Source organism: Buteo buteo, chromosome 9, assembly GCF_964188355.1.
Source record: "Buteo buteo chromosome 9, bButBut1.hap1.1, whole genome shotgun sequence".
NCBI lineage: Eukaryota > Metazoa > Chordata > Aves > Accipitriformes > Accipitridae > Buteo > Buteo buteo.
Window position 1 is genome coordinate 41411285 of NC_134179.1, and position 19774 is coordinate 41431058.

General features: G+C 48.3%; 2 protein-coding genes across 4 annotated transcripts; both read right to left on the bottom strand.

Moving 5' to 3' along the window:
- Nucleotides 1–712: 712 nt before the first annotated feature.
- Nucleotides 713–12447, bottom strand: LRRC37A (leucine rich repeat containing 37A). The gene is made up of 9 exons (XM_075036216.1): nt 12310–12447; nt 11816–11887; nt 9019–9090; nt 8502–8582; nt 6933–7004; nt 5918–5992; nt 5294–5412; nt 1686–3303; nt 713–764 (listed from the first exon to the last, which is right to left on the bottom strand). The coding sequence occupies exons 4-8, from the start codon at nt 8519–8521 to the stop codon at nt 1802–1804; spliced, it is 1788 nt and encodes a 595-aa protein (XP_074892317.1). The 5' UTR covers nt 8522–8582; nt 9019–9090; nt 11816–11887; nt 12310–12447; the 3' UTR covers nt 713–764; nt 1686–1801.
- RDM1 (RAD52 motif containing 1) lies at nt 12322–19726 on the bottom strand. 3 transcript variants are annotated; one of them, XM_075036217.1, is made up of 7 exons: nt 19514–19726; nt 18576–18755; nt 18083–18205; nt 17418–17580; nt 16758–16856; nt 15654–15742; nt 12322–14197 (listed from the first exon to the last, which is right to left on the bottom strand). In XM_075036217.1, the coding sequence occupies exons 1-7, from the start codon at nt 19598–19600 to the stop codon at nt 14093–14095; spliced, it is 846 nt and encodes a 281-aa protein (XP_074892318.1). In that variant the 5' UTR covers nt 19601–19726; the 3' UTR covers nt 12322–14092. The 3 variants fall into 3 exon arrangements, with proteins under 3 accessions (XP_074892318.1, XP_074892319.1, XP_074892320.1); XM_075036218.1 differs by having other exon boundaries at nt 12513–14454; XM_075036219.1 differs by having other exon boundaries at nt 12513–14625.
- Between the last annotated feature and the right edge of the window lie 48 nt (nt 19727–19774).

Sequence of the window (19774 nt, forward strand, 5' to 3'; positions counted from 1 at the left end):
TTTAGTGGGCTAAAGGGGGAGAAAAAAGGCTTTTGTGCATCATCACCCCAGAATTCACCTTTCCCGGTCCATAAGCAGGGAGGCTTGGCCAGGGAGGGCTGCAGTGGGTGCCAGCACCCTGCCAGGGCAGAAGCCTCTACCTGCTCAGGGTGACATTTCAGGTGACCCTAAGGCTGATGAGGAGGCCCAGAAGGAAGGGATGGTGCTGGCTGATGTGGCTGGGAATAAGTCCCGGTTTAGCCTGGACGTGAAAGGCATCTGGAGAGGACAGGAGCAAGCTCTTCAACAGCCTCTCTGAAGACCAGGGCAGGGAGAAATAGGGCAGAGCTGTTGCCAGAGATTTTTGCTGGAAACCGGAGCAAAGAGGTATTTCCTCGTGGCCGGGCAGCGTGGTTGCAGGGACGTGGGACCACGCGGGAGCCCAGGGCCAACACATCCACCACATTCAGGGTGTAGCATCACTGGTGTGGAAAAGGGCTGCCTGGGTGGCTGGTTGAGATGTGAGCTTACAGCCATGCCGATCACTCACACTTTGGGGTCCCTTTTCTGGGTCTCTTAAAAAAGCTACGTGTTTTAAATATAGCCTGGTGAGACTTTGGCAGCCACCACCTGCGTGGCTGGGGGGGCTCAGGGATTAGGTGCTGGTCAGAGTAAAGACTGTTCATGGCACAGCAGCGGCACAGCACAGAGAGTAATTACCATCTCGGGCGTGATTTACTGGTGCTTCGAGGTTGGGAAGCGGCTGCAGATTTTTGGGAGCAAACCTGGTGAAGGAGAGAGAGAGAGAGACTTGTAACATCAGGATTTTCTTGTCACACTCTGCAAAAAAAGGGAGTCCAACAAGTTCTTCCTCCAACCGAGCCCATTACATACTTGTGCAAGTCTGTGCCAGCAGCCACGTTTTTAGAAAGAGCCCATCCTCCCTTCCCAACTCCCCACTTTTCCCTGCCCCCAGAATGACCTGAACTCCCAGAGCTCTCCTAATCTCAGCATTGTTTATGTCTGCCTTTCTTATCTGTGCAGTGTTTTACAGGGTACTCCCCTCCTGTTTAACCCCAGTCTGAAACATGTAGGTAGGCTTTTAAAGAAATAAAAGCTTTCTTTTCCAAGGAGAAGGGCCCCAAAGGGAGGCTGAAACTCTGTGGGCACGCTGGGTTCTCTCCCCTGCCCGTCTCGGGCACAGCGCTGACCCACGCAGAGCTGTTTCCCACCTTGCAGAAGGACTTGATTTTGTCAAGAGGGAAGGTAGCAAGGGAATTGGTACATGGCTGAAAGCAATGGGTGTGGGCAGGAGAGCAGAACAGGGTCAGGAGAAGAGCCTGGGAGGAGACTCTATAGGCCCACGGATCGCAGGATAAAACTTGGGGATGGGCTGATGGGAGAGGCTGTGTTGGGAGGGAGGCACGGACCTGCTCAAGGAAGCTGTTAGGAAAGCTGCAAAGCAGAGCTGTGGACAGGTTGTGACAGATACCAGGACAATCCCCCCCAAGCAGGCTTGAACCCACGTGGAGCTGTATGGATGCCATGACAAGCTCCAAGGTTGGAAAAACATATGTGCTACCCACAGACATTTGCATCGGCACCCCGGGGCTCATAAACTGTGCGAGGAGGCACCACCCTGCCCTGGTGCACTCCAGCTACAAGGCCTGACTGACAGCTATCTGTCAAACGAATTATCGGCTTACCTTGACGAGACACATCACTGTGAGATTAATCAAGATGATGACAGACACTGATATCGCTAATAGGAGCCTGTCGCTGGAGGTATACTCTGGTTTCCACTGGAGAAAAGGAGAGAAAATCAGGAGGGGAGAGAGGGTTGCTCCTTCCATTCCCCATTGTCCAGGGCACATCCAGCAATGCCCAGTATTTCTCCTACCTTCCCTGTGGGTTTCCTGCCCACCTCCCTGGCCTGGCCCATGCCATTGGAAACGTTCCCTTCCAGGAGACACTGGCCCTCGAGAGCAGAGGCTCCCTGGTCATCTTGCCTCTTGCTGAGCAGCTTTATGAGCAGCCCTGTCTTTGAGACCATCTTTGCACAGGCCAGCTGGACTTCGGGTAGGCTGCAGTCCATCCTCAGGGCTCGTACCACGTGGGTGATGAACATCCGCAGGGCTTCGTCTGGGACGAGCAAGCGTAGGTGATGATTGACCTTGGTTTCAAACAGGTGTCCTTGAACCCACGTGCCATCTGGGCTCTTGGAGCTACCTGGTTTATTGAGGAAACTGGATCCTTCCTTTAGTTGCTTCCAGTGTGTTTCTGCAGTTTGAGGGACAGCTGGTAAATGCCCACCTAGAGAGGAACCCTCTTCTTCAGCTGTGTCCTCTAGCATGCTGCTTGCAGCAGGGGGGCTGTTGTTAACCAACAGGTTATAGAAAAAATGCTGGTTTGTGTTTAGTCTCTGCTCTGCTTTACTTTCTGTTGGTGTGGGCTCTTCCTCTGGACTCACATTGCCAAATGTCTTGTAGAAAAGCTGATTATTTTTATTCAAATGAGGGCTGTCCCCCTGCTTGTGCTTTTTGTAAGTCCAAACATAGTCCTGCCTTGGAGATGGTGCTTCCTCTGCATCTTCTACATCCTCCATCCCACGAGTTTTCTTGGTCTTTTCCACAGCATCGGAATAATTTTGACTCTTAAAAGACCCAGACAAATGAGGGGCCTCTGCTGGGGAGCGTGAAAGGGAATGTTTTGAAGGAGGTGTGGATATTTTGTGATGTCTGAAGATGGAGGGGCTGTTAGTAGGGTTTAACCTGCCAGCTGCTTCCCAGGGGTTTAATGCTGCCTGGTTCAAACCTAAGTCCTGCTTCTTTTGCACCCAGCCCATGGCTGAATCTCCCTCCACTGCTGGGATCTTGTGCACCTCATCCTTCTGCATGGCAGATGTCGGCAGGAGTGAGATGGTGTTTTCCACAGCCACGATGCTTTTAGCCTTGTGCAGCTGCTTCTTGAGCTCAGCCACTAGTGCCTTTGCTAGAAAATAGAGTTTCCTTATATCAGTTTCACTGGTCCAGCCCATGTGCTGAATGCTGTGCAGCATCAGCCTCAGCTCCTTACTAGTTTTGCCTTCATGCCTGGATAGGTGCTGAGGGGAATATGAATTTGTTCTGGAAATGTGATCATTCGGGTTACTGAGATCACCATTAGTGCTGGCCAGGCTCAGGACAACCGCAAGCGTTACGGTTTCATGGTCTCCAAGCGAAGGCTCCTTGGGCTTGAGGTTCAACACCACGTTGGCGTTCAGTTTTCTGGATTGTACCACTTCCATTATTTCTCCTTGTGTCTCTACCAGAAGATCTGTGTGAGCTGTAAAACACCAAGAGAGTAGATCAGTGACTCAGCATCATGAGAAGCTTTCTGCCAAAATACAGGGTCAGAGGTTTACCCCGAGCAACAGGCGCTTGCCTTTAAGACAAGGGAGCCTGTGAACTGAATGGTGGATGTGTTCAATGGGACAAGTCTTGTTGAATCAATCAGATTATGTCACTGGGGCAGAACAGATAGATGTTTCTTTTCTGGTGTCTCCCAGGGCTCTGTTTGGATCGGTGTGAAACATCCCGGGGGAATGGGTTTGATGTCAGAGAGTTTCCCACAGCTCGATACAAGCCAGTGTTGAGTTGCTAAAATGACCACAAAGCTTTTAAACTCAGAGTGAGCCTGGAAAGCAGAATACCCAAAGACATGGTGTTTGTCCCTGATCAGTTATCCCAACTAGCCCTTCTCCCTGCAGTCAGGAAAACCTGGGATATTTCACTTTAAAATGCCTCTGGGTTGTTGACTGCAACAATCTGCAGTCAGAGTGAGCCCCCGATAACAGAGAGCTGTTTTGCTGCTGATGGATGCAGCTCCCATCACCCAGGCCTAGAAGAAGTGGAAGACATGGGGGTTTGACCCAGAGCGATGCAAACAGCCCAGGAGAGCTCTTGCCCTGGCATGCAAAGGGCACACGCTGAATCTGCAGAGCTAGGATAAGTCTTCAAGAGTCGTACACCAAGGCTGCAAACACAACCTTATCTCTAATCCTGCTTTGCAGATAGCTTAATGCCAGAGGCGGGTGACATGGTCAAGAATATTTACAGATTACAAAGGTATTTAGGCCTTTTTTTCCTCTTAAAATGATAGGAAATTGGACACACAAATACCTTTGCATATCTAGCCCTAAATGTCTTAGCAGCCCATTTTCCCTAGACTTGTGACGAGGTGAGGCTCGCTTGTCCACATCCAGTTTGAAAATTAGTTACTTGGGGACCTTGTAAACCTTACTGTATGTATTTGCACTAGTCCAGCTCATCTCTGCTTTGAATAGGATGATATTTACCCTGTGCAAAGATTGACCAGGACAGTGCATTGCTTACGCTGCACAGGCTAACAAGAGAATAACAATGCTTGGTGTTCACCTAATGCCCTGCAAAGGAGATCAGGGTTACTGTCCTCTCTCTTACACATGGGGAGCAGGGTGGCAGAGAGACCAGGCAGTTTTCCAAGGTCACTCAGGCAATTTTTGGAGCCTGTATATCCCAGACCCCGTCCAACACATCATGCATTACAGGAGGTTTCTGCAGAGCCTGCCTAAGGGCATCCACTCTCATTTATGGGTTTTGGGGTTTCCAGTGTGGGTGGCAGGTTTGAGGTGCAGCTCAGCGCGTGCCACCTTGCCAGAGCAATGCAAACATTGCCAGACCCTGTGGCCATGTCTGTGCTGTGTCTGGGACCCCTCTTGCTGCTGAGCTGTGACTAGCCAAGGTATGGTGGCACTGGAAAGGCTCAGGAGGTTGTCAGGGGAAATTTGAGGGGCTTATGAGCAGACGATGCCTTCCAGCACTTGGGAACGGTACTGGGCATGCATGATTTCCTTGGCTAGATGTGCTGTGTGGATTGGAAGCTTGTGTGTTTGTTTAGCTCAGCAAGCTATTTCTTCTCAAGATAGTATTTGACACAGAAGATATGTGTAATCGCTAGTAACTTTTCAACCCCTGTTTTTTCCAAGTCATGTGCTCAAAGGGGAACTTTTTGTGCCTGTGGCTCAGAGAGCACAGTTCGAGGCCTCCCACATCTCACCTGAGCTGCCTGCACTGGCCTTTGGGCTGATTTCAAGGCCTCGTATGGATGAAGCTCCTCGAGAGAGTCTGCTCTGATTTAGTGTCCCTGGGACTGGCTAGGAGCCGCCAGGCTGGCCATCGAGGTGGCCAATGCTGCCTGGGAACCCATGCAAAATGGGGCCATGCTACAGCATCTCCTAAAGCTAGAGGAAACCAGGCAGATTTGGTGTTTATATCGACATCATCGGGAAGCCTACCGCACTGGGGAGCACTGGTGGTGCACAGGTTCTCGCAGTGGAACTTGATGGTCCTGCACGGGGTTTTGGTGGTGTGTTTCTCCTGGCAGAGGCAGCAGGCCATATCACTGGGCAGTTTGCTAAAGACAAGAGGTTACTGGAGAAAAACCCAGCATCTCAATCCATGTCTCCGAGTCCAACTCGGGTAACACACAGACAACACATCATGGTTTTGCTTCAATTTCTTCTACAGCTCTGGAAAACTTCTCCTCACCCCCAACCCCCAATCCTAATGGACAAGTATGTTCTCCTAATTTCTAAGAGAGGTTTCAAGTAGAAGATAGGATTCTCCATTAGCATCAAAATGTTGTTTTTACCTTTGAAAATGGAACTAGTCCCAAAATACAGAAATGCACCCCACCTTGATCTAAAATTTCCCTTTGAAAAACCTGGAACATGTCATCTAAAAGGTGAAATTCTGTTTCTTGCCAGGTGAGTTGGGGAGGTTCTCAGAAGTAAATAGCAAACCTTAAGCTTACTGGGGTTATTCTGATTTAGTGTCGGGTGGATTTGTTTCCCAAGCAGATGCCTTGTTTCAGCAATTACAATCTGCTGGCGGCTGGGACCCAGTCTCTGCATACTCACAGCGTTTCCAAGCAGACTGTTCTCAGGAGGAGCACGAGCAATGTCTGCTGAGTCACTTGTGTTGCACCCAGGTCTCTGAAAGGATTTTAAAACCACATTAAATTTTCAGGTGGCATTACCAGAACTCTGCTCTGAGAACAAGCCCAGGTCCCTGATGATTGTGGTGGTGTTCGCAGAGGGATCTACTTCTGCCTAATCAAAGAGAAATGCTTCAAAACCCTATCGTCTTTTTTCTGCTTTGACCTGCTCCTAACCATGGGGTCTGAATCAGGAGGGGATCCTGCAGATCTTGTGGGAGACAGAGGCAAACAGAAAGGATTCCCTGGTTCAAAACCCTCCTCCTGCTTTCTCATGAGTGCAGCTCCAGTCCTTGAAGGGAGACACTTCTCACCCAAGAGGATGAATCCACTATGACTTTGGAAGGAAAGTTTATATCAGTGAAAAGAGAAAATGTGCTGAGAAGAAAGCAAAGGGTATCTGTGGGATAGTGGGGCTGTGAGTAGGAAGGATCTCTGCAAAAAACCTGGATGTCTTCCTCCCTGAGGAGTCACACAGGTGTGAGCAGGAGCCATAGGATACTGTGAATTATGATCAACACAGAGCATCACCTGCCCTGAGCTGTGTCAAGGCAGTGGGCTGGGGATGTGGGGTGGGCAGGAGCCTCGGTCTGCTGGCACGAGTGCCCCAGTGACTGAGAGCTGCTGGATCCCTCCTTCTCAGTGCTCAAGCAGGAGTGGGGACATTCCCAGATCTTTCAGGCCACTTCACTGCCCCAGACCTGGATGGCCTCCAATTTTTTAAAGTTTGTGTCCCAGCTTCTTGGTTGCTTTGCAGCTGGGGACACACCAGTACTGCTTGGCCTTTGCCTTGCTCGCTGGTGCCAGGGTTATGTGTGCCTCTAGCAGAATAAGGCTGGGAGAAGAGTGAGATTTGCTACTGGATCTCTGCTTCCCTGAAAACAGGGCACCTGAGACAAAGATCTATATTAATCTGGTAAAAATGAGTTAATACTTACAGATATTTGACTGAAGGCAGCTTGAAGAACGATGTGTCAGTAATAACGGACAGGGGGTTATGGCTTAGGATCCTGAAAAAAACAACGCACTGCTGTGAATTGGTGATGGGAAGGATGGGAGCTGTGTGGGTAGGGGCATGTGGGAATGGCCTGTCCACATGTCCTCTTACATACATAGACCCACGGGTCTGGAAAGCCAAGATCAACTGGCCCTATGCAGCAGGCACTGGAGAAATGGGAGATGGTTAAAACATTTACTGCAGAGTAACAAAACCCCAGTGGTTCCTGAACTGTATAAACAGAGCTAAATCAAAGTGAATTTCCACTAGATCATTGCAAAGTATTTCTGCGATCAAGGAGTTTTTTCTCTTTGTCAGACTTCACATTTCTACCCTTTGAATATCAGAGAGGCCCAAAGAGAGTTGTGCCTGCTGGAGCTGATGCAGAATTACACTGAAATCCCCTTTCCAGGCTCCTCTCTGCTGTGTGAGTGGTGTAAAGAGGTTTATGGTGGGTAAGGATCCAGCCGACTTTTATGGATGGCAGATGTGGATTTGGCTGAACAATTTTTACTCAAACCTCCCCAAAGAATTTCCTTTTAAGTGGAGAACAAACATAGGAAATTTCAGCCTGAAGATAAAAAATTGGCTCAGTGCTATGTGTGTGAGGAAGGGCCTGGGATGAAGGCTAGAGGCAGGAACAGATGCTGATGGCCTGATTCACAAAATACATCAGGTCCTGATTATCTCCAGCTAAAAGAGCAAAAGCTCAGAAGTGCTTCTTCTGGAAAACACAACATCTCTTTCTTTCCTCCTCAGCTCACACCTTTTCTTTGCTTCCCTCCACCAGAACTTTGATGTTATTTTGGAGTCTTACTTTCCATATTTTCTCACATTTCCACTTTCCATAAACTTTTACTCTAGTACTACATCCAGCCAGGCAAAGCTGTGGTCCTATGGAACTGTCATTCATAATTTATTCTGCTACCTTGTTTGGTGTATCACGCGAGAAATATTGCACTTTTCAGGAGAGCAGGGAGACTGTGGCCTTTTCTTTATGTATATGAACCCTTGGTGGGCAAAATGCCCTAGCTTCCCACTTACTTCAGGTCCAGGTGGAAACGGTGATCCTATCGCTGGAAGAGCTTCTTAATAGAACCAACTATGGGTTAAGTCATGTTTTCTCAAGACACCAAAAGAACAAGGTTTGCTTTTTGTGGATCTTTTTGAGAACCTTTACTTTTAAATGCAAATATGCAAAGTGAAATTTCTGGCTAGAAATCTGGGTCACATCCCATACCCCTCATCACTTCCCGCTTCTCCCTTCCCGTGGCGTTTCTTTCTTATCTGTCCCCCTGGGCTCCCACTGCTGCTGTTTGAACCCGATGCTGGTTCAGGGAAGCCATGGAGAAGATAAGCAGGCCAGGAGAAAGTGGCTTTCAGGCTGTAGACTCCTGGTGGACCCTGGATCTGTAGCAGGATTCAGTACTTTACAGAGAACAAATCTGCTCTTCCCCACTGTCACTGTGCAGTCCCACTCTGATCTACCTTTAGACCGTGTTACACTTACAGCTTCTGTAAAAACTGCATCCCATGCCATGCCTGGAAAGTGCCATTCCGGATCTCCGTGATGAGATTTCCACCAAGGTTTCTGGGGAAAAAGAAGATCACAGGAATGAATTGGGTCTGTCCTACAGGAAGCTGCAGTGAAGCACTATTGATTTGTAGGAAATATGCAAATCCAAGGTAGAATAGGGAGGAAACTGCCGCTTTCTCTTTTTTTTTTTAAACCTGTCAAGGAGAGGAAATGAAGTGCACATGTGCTTAATCTATTTCTGTTCCAGGATACAGCAAGCCTTCAAGAAATGGCTTCTATTATGGCTGCGTTTGGACAACCACGCTATGATCTCTCATCCTGTTGTGGGTCATCCAGCCATCTGCATTGATCTCTTTAGCTCAGTTAGTCTTTTAGCAGGAGAAATGCAGTCATTGTTCTAAAAATAACAGGAACATTTTCTAGCACAAAAAGGGTTATAAATGCAAACAGACTTCAGTAAATACACTAGAAAGAAACTTTTATAACTCACATAAGCTGCAAAAAAGGAAGTGGCTCAAAAGCATGTTCCTCAATCGACAGGATTCTATTGCAAGATAAATCCCTGTTAAAATTAGAACACGAAATGTTAATTACGTTTGCACTGTCATGTATACTTTCATTTGCTTTGACACTGGCAGCATATATGTTACACGGCTCTGATTTCACGTGGTGTTTATATCTGATATTAGCTTGCAGTGGTGTGTAACCTGTGATAACCCTCCTGACCGGAGGTGGCTTTCATCTCAGTAACTTTTTTCTAGCTCTGATCCCACCAGAATTATTTTAGGGCTTGATTTTCCTCTCTGATTAACAGAAAAGATTCTTTACACAGGCACAGTTTAGCAGCTGAGGATGCATTTGCATGGACCACACCAATATGTGACCCTCTGGATGTGCCACAGAGATGCAGCCTGCCTTCCCCTGGTGCCATCAGTGCTTTGCTTGCTGAAGTCAGCCAGAAAAGGCTGAATAGCACCTCTTGTTTGAGGGCTCAGGGATGGATTGGTAACCATGTGTGACCAAAATAGTTATTTTTCTCTTAATTCCTTCCTCCTACACCACATTTGGTGAAAAAGTTATGATAAAGGGACCCTATTAAAGATGCAAAATCAAGAACATGGAAGTCTGGAAAGGGCACAATGAAGGGGTAACCTAAACTCCACTTTCCTGCACAGCTCTACTGTGAGTTGTGTGTAGACATTCAGCCACTGCAGGATTCACCTGGCCTAGCTTTAGAAATCAAAAGGTTTGTTGTCTCAGCCTGAATTAGCTGCCTAGGCTTGTTGTGCAGCAAACAGCGAGAGAGAAATATTTTGGGGGAGTGAACTCCTCAGACAGGTTCCCAAGATCGTTTGGGTGAATGGGAAATGCCTGTTCCTCTCCATGGAAAATAAAGAGAGCCTGAACAATTAGCTTAATCCTAGGCAATTATTAGGCATCTAAAATTAGAGGAGCTGAATGCACAAGGTTTCTTCTGTAGGAGATGGCCTCGCTACTGGACAGGGTGCTCGGGGAGAGCATTGGGGAGTGACTGCAGCTCTCGCCTGCAGGGTCTGGACCTCCCAGGAAGGCAGCCGGACAGTGGGAGGAAGGTCTTTACATGTGCAATCCCAGAAGTACTTCGGAGAATTCAGTTTTCAGCGTTGTGGAACAGGAGCACGGCTGGAAGCCTGTTTCTTCCCAACCTGACTCATTTAGCCTGCAACCCACATCCTGCAGAACATGCTTTCTGCTTTTAAGTTCTTGGATCGTTCTTTTCTATGATGTAGGGTACACGTACCTGCTAAAAAGACACAGGGAGGGGAAGCTAGTGTGGGCAGCAGGCCCCACCACTGGCACTACCTTGTTTTCCACCATTCCCCAGCACTGAGACAAGGCTTAGTTGCAGCCCTAGGGCTGGCTTACTGCAGGAGCAGCTCCAGAAAGGCCAAGACCACCCTGGACTTGGCTCCTTCCAAGCCAACGTGCATACTAGAAAATATAAACCCTCCCTTTTTGTGGGAAAAACGCAAGCACGTAAGCATCACACTCAATAAATGACACTACAAATTCAAACAGTAATGGAGCTGAGATACTTGCAAGGATCTACAAATATGAGCAACAGAGGGGATTTTGGGACACCTCTCTGTGTCCTCATTTCAGCTACTCTAATAACAGAGGAGCGGGATGCAAAACATAACCCTCAGGAGCCAATTGCAAGCCAGGACTTCCCTTGCTGTCAGCTTTTTGACACAAATAGTATTTTTATCTTTGACATGAGGTTTGTGTTGAGAAATGACTGTACCTGTGTCCCCTCTGAGGCTCAGGTAATCTGGGCTCTGGGCTCTAAAGCTCTGAGGCTCCATGTTGGGATTTATTTCTGCCTCTTAGCCTTTAAGATAAGAGAGTGTGACAGCAGTGAAGCAGAGGACAGAGAACAGGGCAAGATTTTGCCATTCTTGTTTCACACTTCCTTTGCCTGCACCACACAGGAAACCCCAAAATATGTAAAAAAATGAACTTCAAGGAGAAAAAACTGTAATGCTACTCTGCTCCCTTCCAGTATTAAAGACCGAGCACTTGCTACGATTTTGTATGACATTGTGTGGACATAGATGAACATTTGTTTCTTCTCCAGGAAGAGCAGGGACTCAGCTGGGTAAGGCCCTGAGCAACCTCATTGATTTTTTTACAGAAAAAAACCTGTGCTACCTTTGAGGTGAGCCCTGCTCAGGCCTGGAGGCTGAAGCATAGATCTCCCAACTTCAGTCCGTCTGGGATTTCAGCAGAGGAAGGGGTAGTGCAGGCTTCTCTCTTTCCACCTGGGATAGCCACTGGAGAGGCTATCCCGAGAGTGATCAGAAATACGGGACTCTGCCTTCACCACAACGGAGGTCTTTTCACCCAAACCCTAGCAGAAGCAAGGCATGCATGGGTTTTGCCTTGCTCTAGGTGGTTCTCACCACAAAAATGTTGGTCCTCAGATAAACAGAACCAGAGGCAATCTCCCAGGGCATGGGAAGTCACTGTTAGCTTGGGGTTGACTACAAGTCATCCAATATCTGTGAGAAAAGGCAGCAGCCTCCTCCTGTTGGTTGGATTTGGGGAAATGAAAGCTACACCATGACCCTACGGCAATCCTCCCACCAGGCACTGTTGCAGCAGCAAGACACCCTGCTCTGCTCTGGCTGTAGCCTGAAACCAAGGAGTACTAAAGCACACTTGCATGGGGGCGGGGGGTTGAGCAGCAGTGGCCCAGGGGAGGGTGAAGCAGTAGCCCACCGTGGCGGGCAGGGGACGGTACCTACAGGTGCTTCAGCAGGAGCAGACCCTCCAGTGAACGCCTCTTCACGGCCTGCAGATCGTTGTCCTGGAGGACTCTGGAATGAGACAAATGGACATTTACTGTTACACCAGCTGCTCTCCAGGAGGAAATGAAATTTTTAGGGGAAACTATCCTGCAGTAGCTTTACTAAAAACATCTCTGAGTCACTACAGGGATCATCACCACTCATCAGAGGAGCAGGCACTTGCTCCTGGCCTGCTGAAGCTAACTGTAGCCCAATCATTCATTAAACGGGCATAGGGATGGTCCCGTAGGATGAAAGGGACACAGCTCACAGCATTTCTTGCCATCCTAGGAAGCCCTGGGGATTCACAATCCTCCTTGCTGAGCCGCTCAGCTTTGAATTCAGATGGAAATGGTTTGTGTGGGTGCTCGTCATATCCTTGGCTCAAAAACCAGATGAAAGGATGGAAAATACCTGTACTCCTAACATTTCAAATGCTCGAGGATACTTACAAGTACTCAGCCCATGGGTATTCCCTCCACGCTTGCTTTTCAATGGAAGAAATTGAGTTGCCAGTGAAATCTCTGCAAAGAAACGATTGATGCTGTCACCCCTCAGCAAAACCCTTTCCCCAGCAAATTTGGCTGCTGAGGTGGAAGCGGAGTTTGCCTGGAGATGCAACAGCGTGATCAGCCTGGCTTCACCCCTCGGCGCTGCAGCACGAGCCCCCGAAACCAAGATGTCTCCTGTTGGTGACCCTCTCCCGCCTGTCCCGGGAGGGATTACCAGGAATAAAAAGCCGAGGAGAGGATGTCTGGGGGGGTGGACCACCACCAGTACTCACAAGATGGAGAGGGCCCAGCGGCGGGTGGCCGAGGGCACGCTGCCCAGGGCGGCATGGCTGCAGTCCAGCAGCCGCCGCCGGCAGCAGCAGGGGAGCGGGCAAGACCCCCCGGGCCGCCCCGGGTTGGGGGCCGCTGCCATCAGCAGCGCCAGCAGGAGAAGCGGGCAGCCAGGCCGGGGCAGGCCCATGGCGGAGCAGGCCCGGCCGGGGGTCGCCGGGCAACGGGGCAGGGGGTGGCCACAGGCCTGGGGCCGGGCACAGGCCTCACCACTGCGGCCCCTCGCCTCACAGCTCGGAGCAGGATCTGGGGCTTCGGGCGTCTCCGCCATCAAGAGAATATATACTAGAATAGAACAGAATTACAGCCTCTGCCTGAGAGCTTGCCCCAGTAGAGGATTTATCGCATCCCGCAGGGGGGTGGTCCCTCCCTTCAGCATTGCCCCTTGTGAAATGCTGCATTTTGCTTCCCACTTGGATTTCTCTAAATTCAGCATCCAGCCACCGGATTTTGTTTCGCCTTCGCCTTTCCCGCTAAAAAGCTCACCCAGTATCAGCTGTCTTCTAGAGCAAGTCACCCTTTTCCTCTTTTTTTCTGTTAAACAGACCACACTCCTCTCGTTTCAAGAGCCATCTCAAACCATTCCTGTGGCTCTTCCCTGAGCTCTCCCAGTTTTCAATCACCCTTCTTCCCAAAGAGAGGTCAAAAAATCTGAGCAGGGGTTTGTTATCAAATAAGCATTCCCCGCCTCCCCACCACCCTCGTGACTTGGGGAGCTTGATGCCCCTTCCCATTGCTTGTGCTGCCTCCGAGGTTCATTCATCACACTGGGTTACAAAATTTTACTTAATTTAATGAAAAACTTGTTCAAAATTAGAAAGAATCTTTGCTTTACATAGTGATAATGTCCACTTACAGTTGGGGCTCAACACGTGTGGCTCATATGTCTCAACACATTATTAGAAGACTTAAGCTTATTTCTTTAAAAGAAATTTCACTTAGAGAAATACTTTTTTCTGTGCCTGTGCAGACATGTGTAAGTACCACAGCTACTCCTGCTGGTAATACATCTCCTGCTGTCTCAAGTTTTTTCCTGAAGATCAGAGCGAACCTGAACTGTAGACTTTTGTAGGGAGGGCTCATGCCTTTTCTTTTTCTATAAGTGCTATGCACATCTGTTATGCTGTCTAAATAATAATCATGTAGCTAAGCTGGCTTCCATATATAGCTGACCTGAATAAGTTGACAGGAAAATACTTCCTCTCCAAAACCAGCATATATTTTTGGGCTTAATTTTAGTAACACTAGGTTTATTGCCCATGTCTTTTGCTGTTACGTATTTGGAGAAACAGAAAACATTGGCTATGATGCACCTGTCATTTCACAGTGTTAGACTTTCATTCCTAATCAAACACTGCAGAATTTTTGGAAACTATGCGAAGACAGAGCTGCACTAATCAGATGGCATCTCCCAGCTAGGGAGCTCATCATCAAAACTGAGATCAGACAAAACTTCTTCTTCTTTGAGGTCAAACTGTTCCAAGGACAATTCATTGACCTGGGAAAAGAAATCAAGAGTAAGTTTCTTTCTCCACAGCATATTTTAGCTTTATCCCTCTGCACCTGGAAACAATATATTTTTACCACATACAAGGGACAGCCTCCCTGGAATTTACCAACTCAGGAACATTTCCGTTTTGGAAAGACTGACCGACATCACAAGGCAATGAACCAGAAGGACACCCAGCAGCTCTCCTCTCAAGCAAGCCCTTCCGAATTCCTGTCTGTTCCTCTTCCTCTCAGGCTGGAAGGTGCCTTGTGGAGAGAGAGCGCTGAATAACCTCCCACACACCATCACAAGGGAAGTGAGATGGCAGGGGAGGTAAGGGATGACTCTTCAGGGAAGAGAGGTTTGAGAAGCAGCAGGCTTTCTGTTTGACTTTGCTGCTCACTTCTCTTATGGTCATTACATGTTAGGTCAGCTCTCTGTGGGTTTAAAAGAGGTCAGATAGAAGGGGCTGTACAGAGGAAAATGCACAGAGAGAACAAACCAGCAAAAATTTCATCTTCTCAACTGATAAAAAAAATCTGATGGATGTTAGTTACTTCACACACCAAAATACTCCTATTTTACTGCTACTCTTCAGTAAGAAAGGAAGATAGTTCTGCCCGTGGACACTAGGTGACTCAGTGTCATCAAATGGAATAATGTGTCACAAGGTTTGTTAGATACTTCCTCCACACAAACTGCAGGAGGAGTTAGATGCTGCACAACACAGTGCTGATGCATCATGTGAGAGTGATGCTTGCTTTCAAAAGACCACCGTATCGGTGATCTCCCCTGGTAAGTAGCAGTGTTTTCAAATTAAGTGAGATGAAAATCTTTCTGCTCATGACTGGCTATGTGCCAAGGCTGTCATTCAGAACTCATCTCACTGAGCACGATGATTAAAGTTTTACTGTTGTACTGGAGTATTTTTGTTTGGTGCATGCTAACAGGTCCTACAATTACCTGCAGGGATTTCACCAAAGCTTTTGTTTCACAAAAGCTTTTAACAATCATTCCCTCTGGGTAAGCATAAGTTTATGAAATGCATTTCTAGATAGGGAGTTTGATTTATTTAAGAACTTGTTAAAAAAATAATTTTGATTTAACCTACTGTGACTTTACTGGGATTTTAACTCTCACAGGTTCTGTGAAGAGCAGTCCTGGACACTGTCATGCGCGAGACTTGTCAAGCTGCATTGTAACAGTCCTATACCTTAACTGCTCACTTTCCTGTGCCATCTAAAATATACATGCATTTCTGCACAAAGATGGCCAAAAAAGTAGGAGTTTTAAAACCTTAGCGTGCTGTACAATTCCAAGATGCAATTACTTCCTGGGATTTAAGTCAAGATAATTGCTGCATAAAAGGAGGATGCCAGAGGCTGTAACAGTTAACAGCTGTATCTCCAATCCCTGGATGTAACATACAGGTCCTGCGCAAAAGCTAAATATCCACTGCTTTTACCTGAACAAGCCCCTTCAGTTCCTCTTCTGTTAGGAAGTCTGTGGGCTCCTCTTGGGAGGAATTGTACTCCACGACCACTTTCCCATTCTCTGAAACAGAATAAACAGCCAGAGACATGGTTAGTTACTACTGTGTGTAATGACAATAAACCTATCCTAAACCCCAAATGGCACAATTCTGCTTCATAATGGCTGGTTGGTCTGAATGAGCATGCTGCTTTCTCTGGCCCACCTGCCTGTCTTCTCTGCAGAAAACCAAATGGCTCTTACTAAATGGAGTGGAAACTGAAATTGAGGAAGCAGAAATCTATGGAGAGGATGGAGCATGTTAGTTACCAGTCTCTGTGTATGTGATGGACCAGAGAGCAGGAACCACTGCAAAACATCTGAACCCAGAAACCCACCTTTCAAAAGAACACCTTAAAGAACCCAAGGGAGGAATCTGGCAGATGAAAGGCCCCTCTCTGTAAAATGAAGATAGTGGCACTGACCTGATCCCATCAGGGTCTGTCCTGATAAGCATAAAAGACTAAAGTAGTCAGGTACTACCTAAACTGGTGTCACCTAAAAGCTCAGAGAGCACAAGACCTGGAACCCAGAGAAAGCAGATCTAGCAGTTCCTGGGTAGGCATAGAGCCAGCTTCTATGATTAAAAACTCAAAGGAGATAGTAGCCCCAAAGAAGCAACACTGAACACGGCAGTGGGGCATGGACCTTTGATGGCACCTGGTTGGCTTGGAACCAGGACAGGAACGTGCTGGAAGCAGAACTTCCTCATGCCCCTATTCAGCATACACATGTAGTGTTAAAAAGCATTCCCTGCCAGCATTTAAACTCTTGGAATTTGGAGTTTCAGTGACTTATTTATCATAAAAAATATCAGACCTCCTGTCAGATTTTCCTTTCACTCACATAGCTCATAGGGTGGAACCACTCTGTTAAACCATTACAGACCACAACAAAAGTTTAATTTTACCTGAGACCTCTCCAAGCCTCAATGAATCCCAAGAAAGGTTCAGAGAAAAAGAATTCATATCAATTATCATGAAAGTTATAATACCATTAGGCCAAACACCCCAGTGTTTAATACAAAAATAGGCCTTACCCAAGACTATGAGAAGTATCTTCTGAAAGGCATTAGACAAAGCTTTCCCAACTGCAAGTTTCTGAACTCTTCTTGTGGCTGTGACAAACTCAAGAGGATCTGAACACAACAAGCAGCATGTTATTAAGATGACACTCTGCATATGAAGCACACCAGCTGCATCACACTAGGAAATGTAACCAAACACAGCTTTATGGATCTGATAAGAAAGCTGCTTATGTTTCGGGAGTTGTTGGCAGCGTGGCAGCACCCTCACAGGGGCTTTGTGTGCCAACCCACAGCAGCACACGAACCTCAGGCCTGTGTCAGGACCCTGCCCAGGGCAGCGGGCAGTGCAGAGCCCCACTGGCACCCCAGCTGTGCCACAGACACAATCACATGGCATGTTCACACCAGAAGTGGCTGTGATGGGGAATGAATAACGCTGCAGGCAAGAGGGAGAACAGAGGGTAGGAAAGTGATACCAGTGTGAAGCAGGGAGGGAAGAGGCGTGCTCAGGATCCCTTGCTGCATAGCACAGCAGCTCACAAGGCCCTGCACAGATCCTTGCCTCCAGCTAAATTCAGATACTTTAGCAGACACACAAACTGTGCAAAAGCAAGATTGACCAGTGTCTGTGACAGCTGCTAAGAGAGACTTCCAGCTGCACCCAAAACATACCTTCACCATTTTCTACATCTGCTTCACCAAGGGCAACTCCCCTGGTGTGTACCCCATGGTTGGGCAGCGCCACTTCTACAGCACACAAGTATTTCACAGATCGCTTCTGTAATGTCTTTCCCAGTTCCTCATTCACACCATCAAAGCCAGATACATTCTGCAGCTGTTGGGAAGACCACAGATAATTAATTTTGATTAAATAGGAAGGGGATGTTATGACCACTTAGGCCTATGCCTGCAAACTGCAGACCTTCTCTGCGCAGCATGTGACTCCAAGGCAGAAGCACATGGTGGAGGCAGAGCAGGCATATTTACTGTTTTGACCCTATTTTAGAAATACCTCATAGTCCCTATCCTCTGGGAGTCTCAGTCATCTTGGACACTTTCAGCACACGAAGACTGCTGTTAAGTCCTGGCACTGCTTTAATCACAGCCACCCCCAGTTGTAGAAACAGAAGCCCAGCCAATGCCCTCAGCTGTAGCAATCTTCTCTCTCTAAGCTTTCAAAATACCCCATTTTTGGTCCAAAATGCAGCTTTTGTAGCTGTCTATTATTTGCTGATTTGAGGATAATTCTTCTCATTCCACCAACAGCTCTAACTGAGAATACTGGGTGGGAAGAGGATGAGGGGAAGGATGATGGATGAATATAAAGGGTCCCTTACTGTAATGATGCGACTGGACCAGCCGTTAAAGCCAAGGTAGTGGTTGGCCAGCTCCTGGCACTTGCTGCTGTTGAGAGCAAGGACTTGTTGCTGAAACCCTTTCTGCTTGGTGCAAACACAAACCTGTCCAGGAAAGAAGAACCCTGGTTAGCCAGGCTTTGCTCACAAGGTTCCCACTGCAGACACACCATTGATGGCTCTGGGAGAGTCATCTGAAGGTAACCTATTCCCCGACTGCATGCGTGCTTCTGAGATGTATTAAGTATTTTTTACACAGAAATGGGCCCTGCAAATTATTCCAGAGGAGGGATGCTGTCATTTTACTGCTTAAATGCTACCTGGAAGCATGTCACCACAATGGTAGTGCCCAGCCACAAGTTAGTAAACTTTCTGCATGGAAAGCATCACTGAGATCAACAAGTATTTAATGGGATTCTACCCTGCTGCTGGAGGTCATGGTGCTGAGTTTCATACCCGGGGCCGTTCTGCTTACCTTCAAGGGAGATTTCTGAAACAGCCTTTGCCCATTGCACGTGCGCTGGGCTCTGCTGGCATCTCCAGCTGAATAAAACTTGATGATGGCGTAATACCCAGGCCCTGCCACAGCAGCATTTCTGTGTGCTCGCACCGAGTAGAGCAGCCCAAATTTGGAAAATGCTGAAAACAGGGAATGCTGAGGAAAAACAAGAGAAAAAAGGGTCTTTTGAAATATCTATGGGTGCTCCAGGGGCTGAGTGACAGTGACAGAGAGAGGGCTACTCACAAGACCTAATTACCTAGAAAACGAGGAAAGTTTTTAGTACTGTTTAACAGCAACAAGCCCTGGAATAAGCAGTGAGGCTGAAGATGAGTGTCTCTCCGTAAAAATAAGCTCAACTTGGCTGGACCTCTGACCCTGATTACATCTCATCTCCATTATCATCCAGCCGCTGCATCAGGAGGAGAGCGAAGGCAGACGTGGGCTTTTCTGCCCCCCCCAGTCCTCCTCATCCCAGACTGACTCCTGCTCTCTGCCGTTCCGCTTTGTTTGCCGAAACGTTACCACAAAAGACTAACGGGGTTTTGTCCCCTCTTCCACCTTGCGCTGGCGTCTTTGTAGTTTTGCCGTGCAAACCACAAAACCGGCCGCGGCACCGGGGCAGAAATCACCCTGGGGTGGCCCGACACCCCCTCGGGGTTTCCCTGTGCCTCAGGGAGACAAGGAAACTAAAAAAAAATGATTAAAAAAGAAAGAAGAAGAAGAAAAAAGGGAGTGATTTAAAAATATATTATTAGCACAGAGGTGAAGCCATCAATACAGATGGGGGGGGTCCCGGTCCCCACTCCTCAGCCCTGGGTGTGGGGACCCAGGGCCCCGCTCCCCAGGCCCGGGGTGGGGGGGATCCAGGGCCCCGCTCCCCCGGCCCAGGCCTCTCCTCTCCTTCTCCTCACCTCCAGGCTCGGCTCCGGCTCCAGCCCCCAGACCAGCAGCGTCTGCCCGCTCCCCGCGGGCACCCGGAACTCCACCACCTCCGCCATGCCGGAGCAGCCCGCCTTCCCGGCCCGCCCTCCCGCCTCAGCCACACGGCGGGCCCCAGCCACGAGTGTGAGGGAAAAACTCCCCGCAAATCCATCCCCCCCAGCCCCAAATCCACCTTCTCCCAGCGGCGGCCCGTCCCCGCAGCCCTCCCCACCCCCGACAGCCAGAGACGT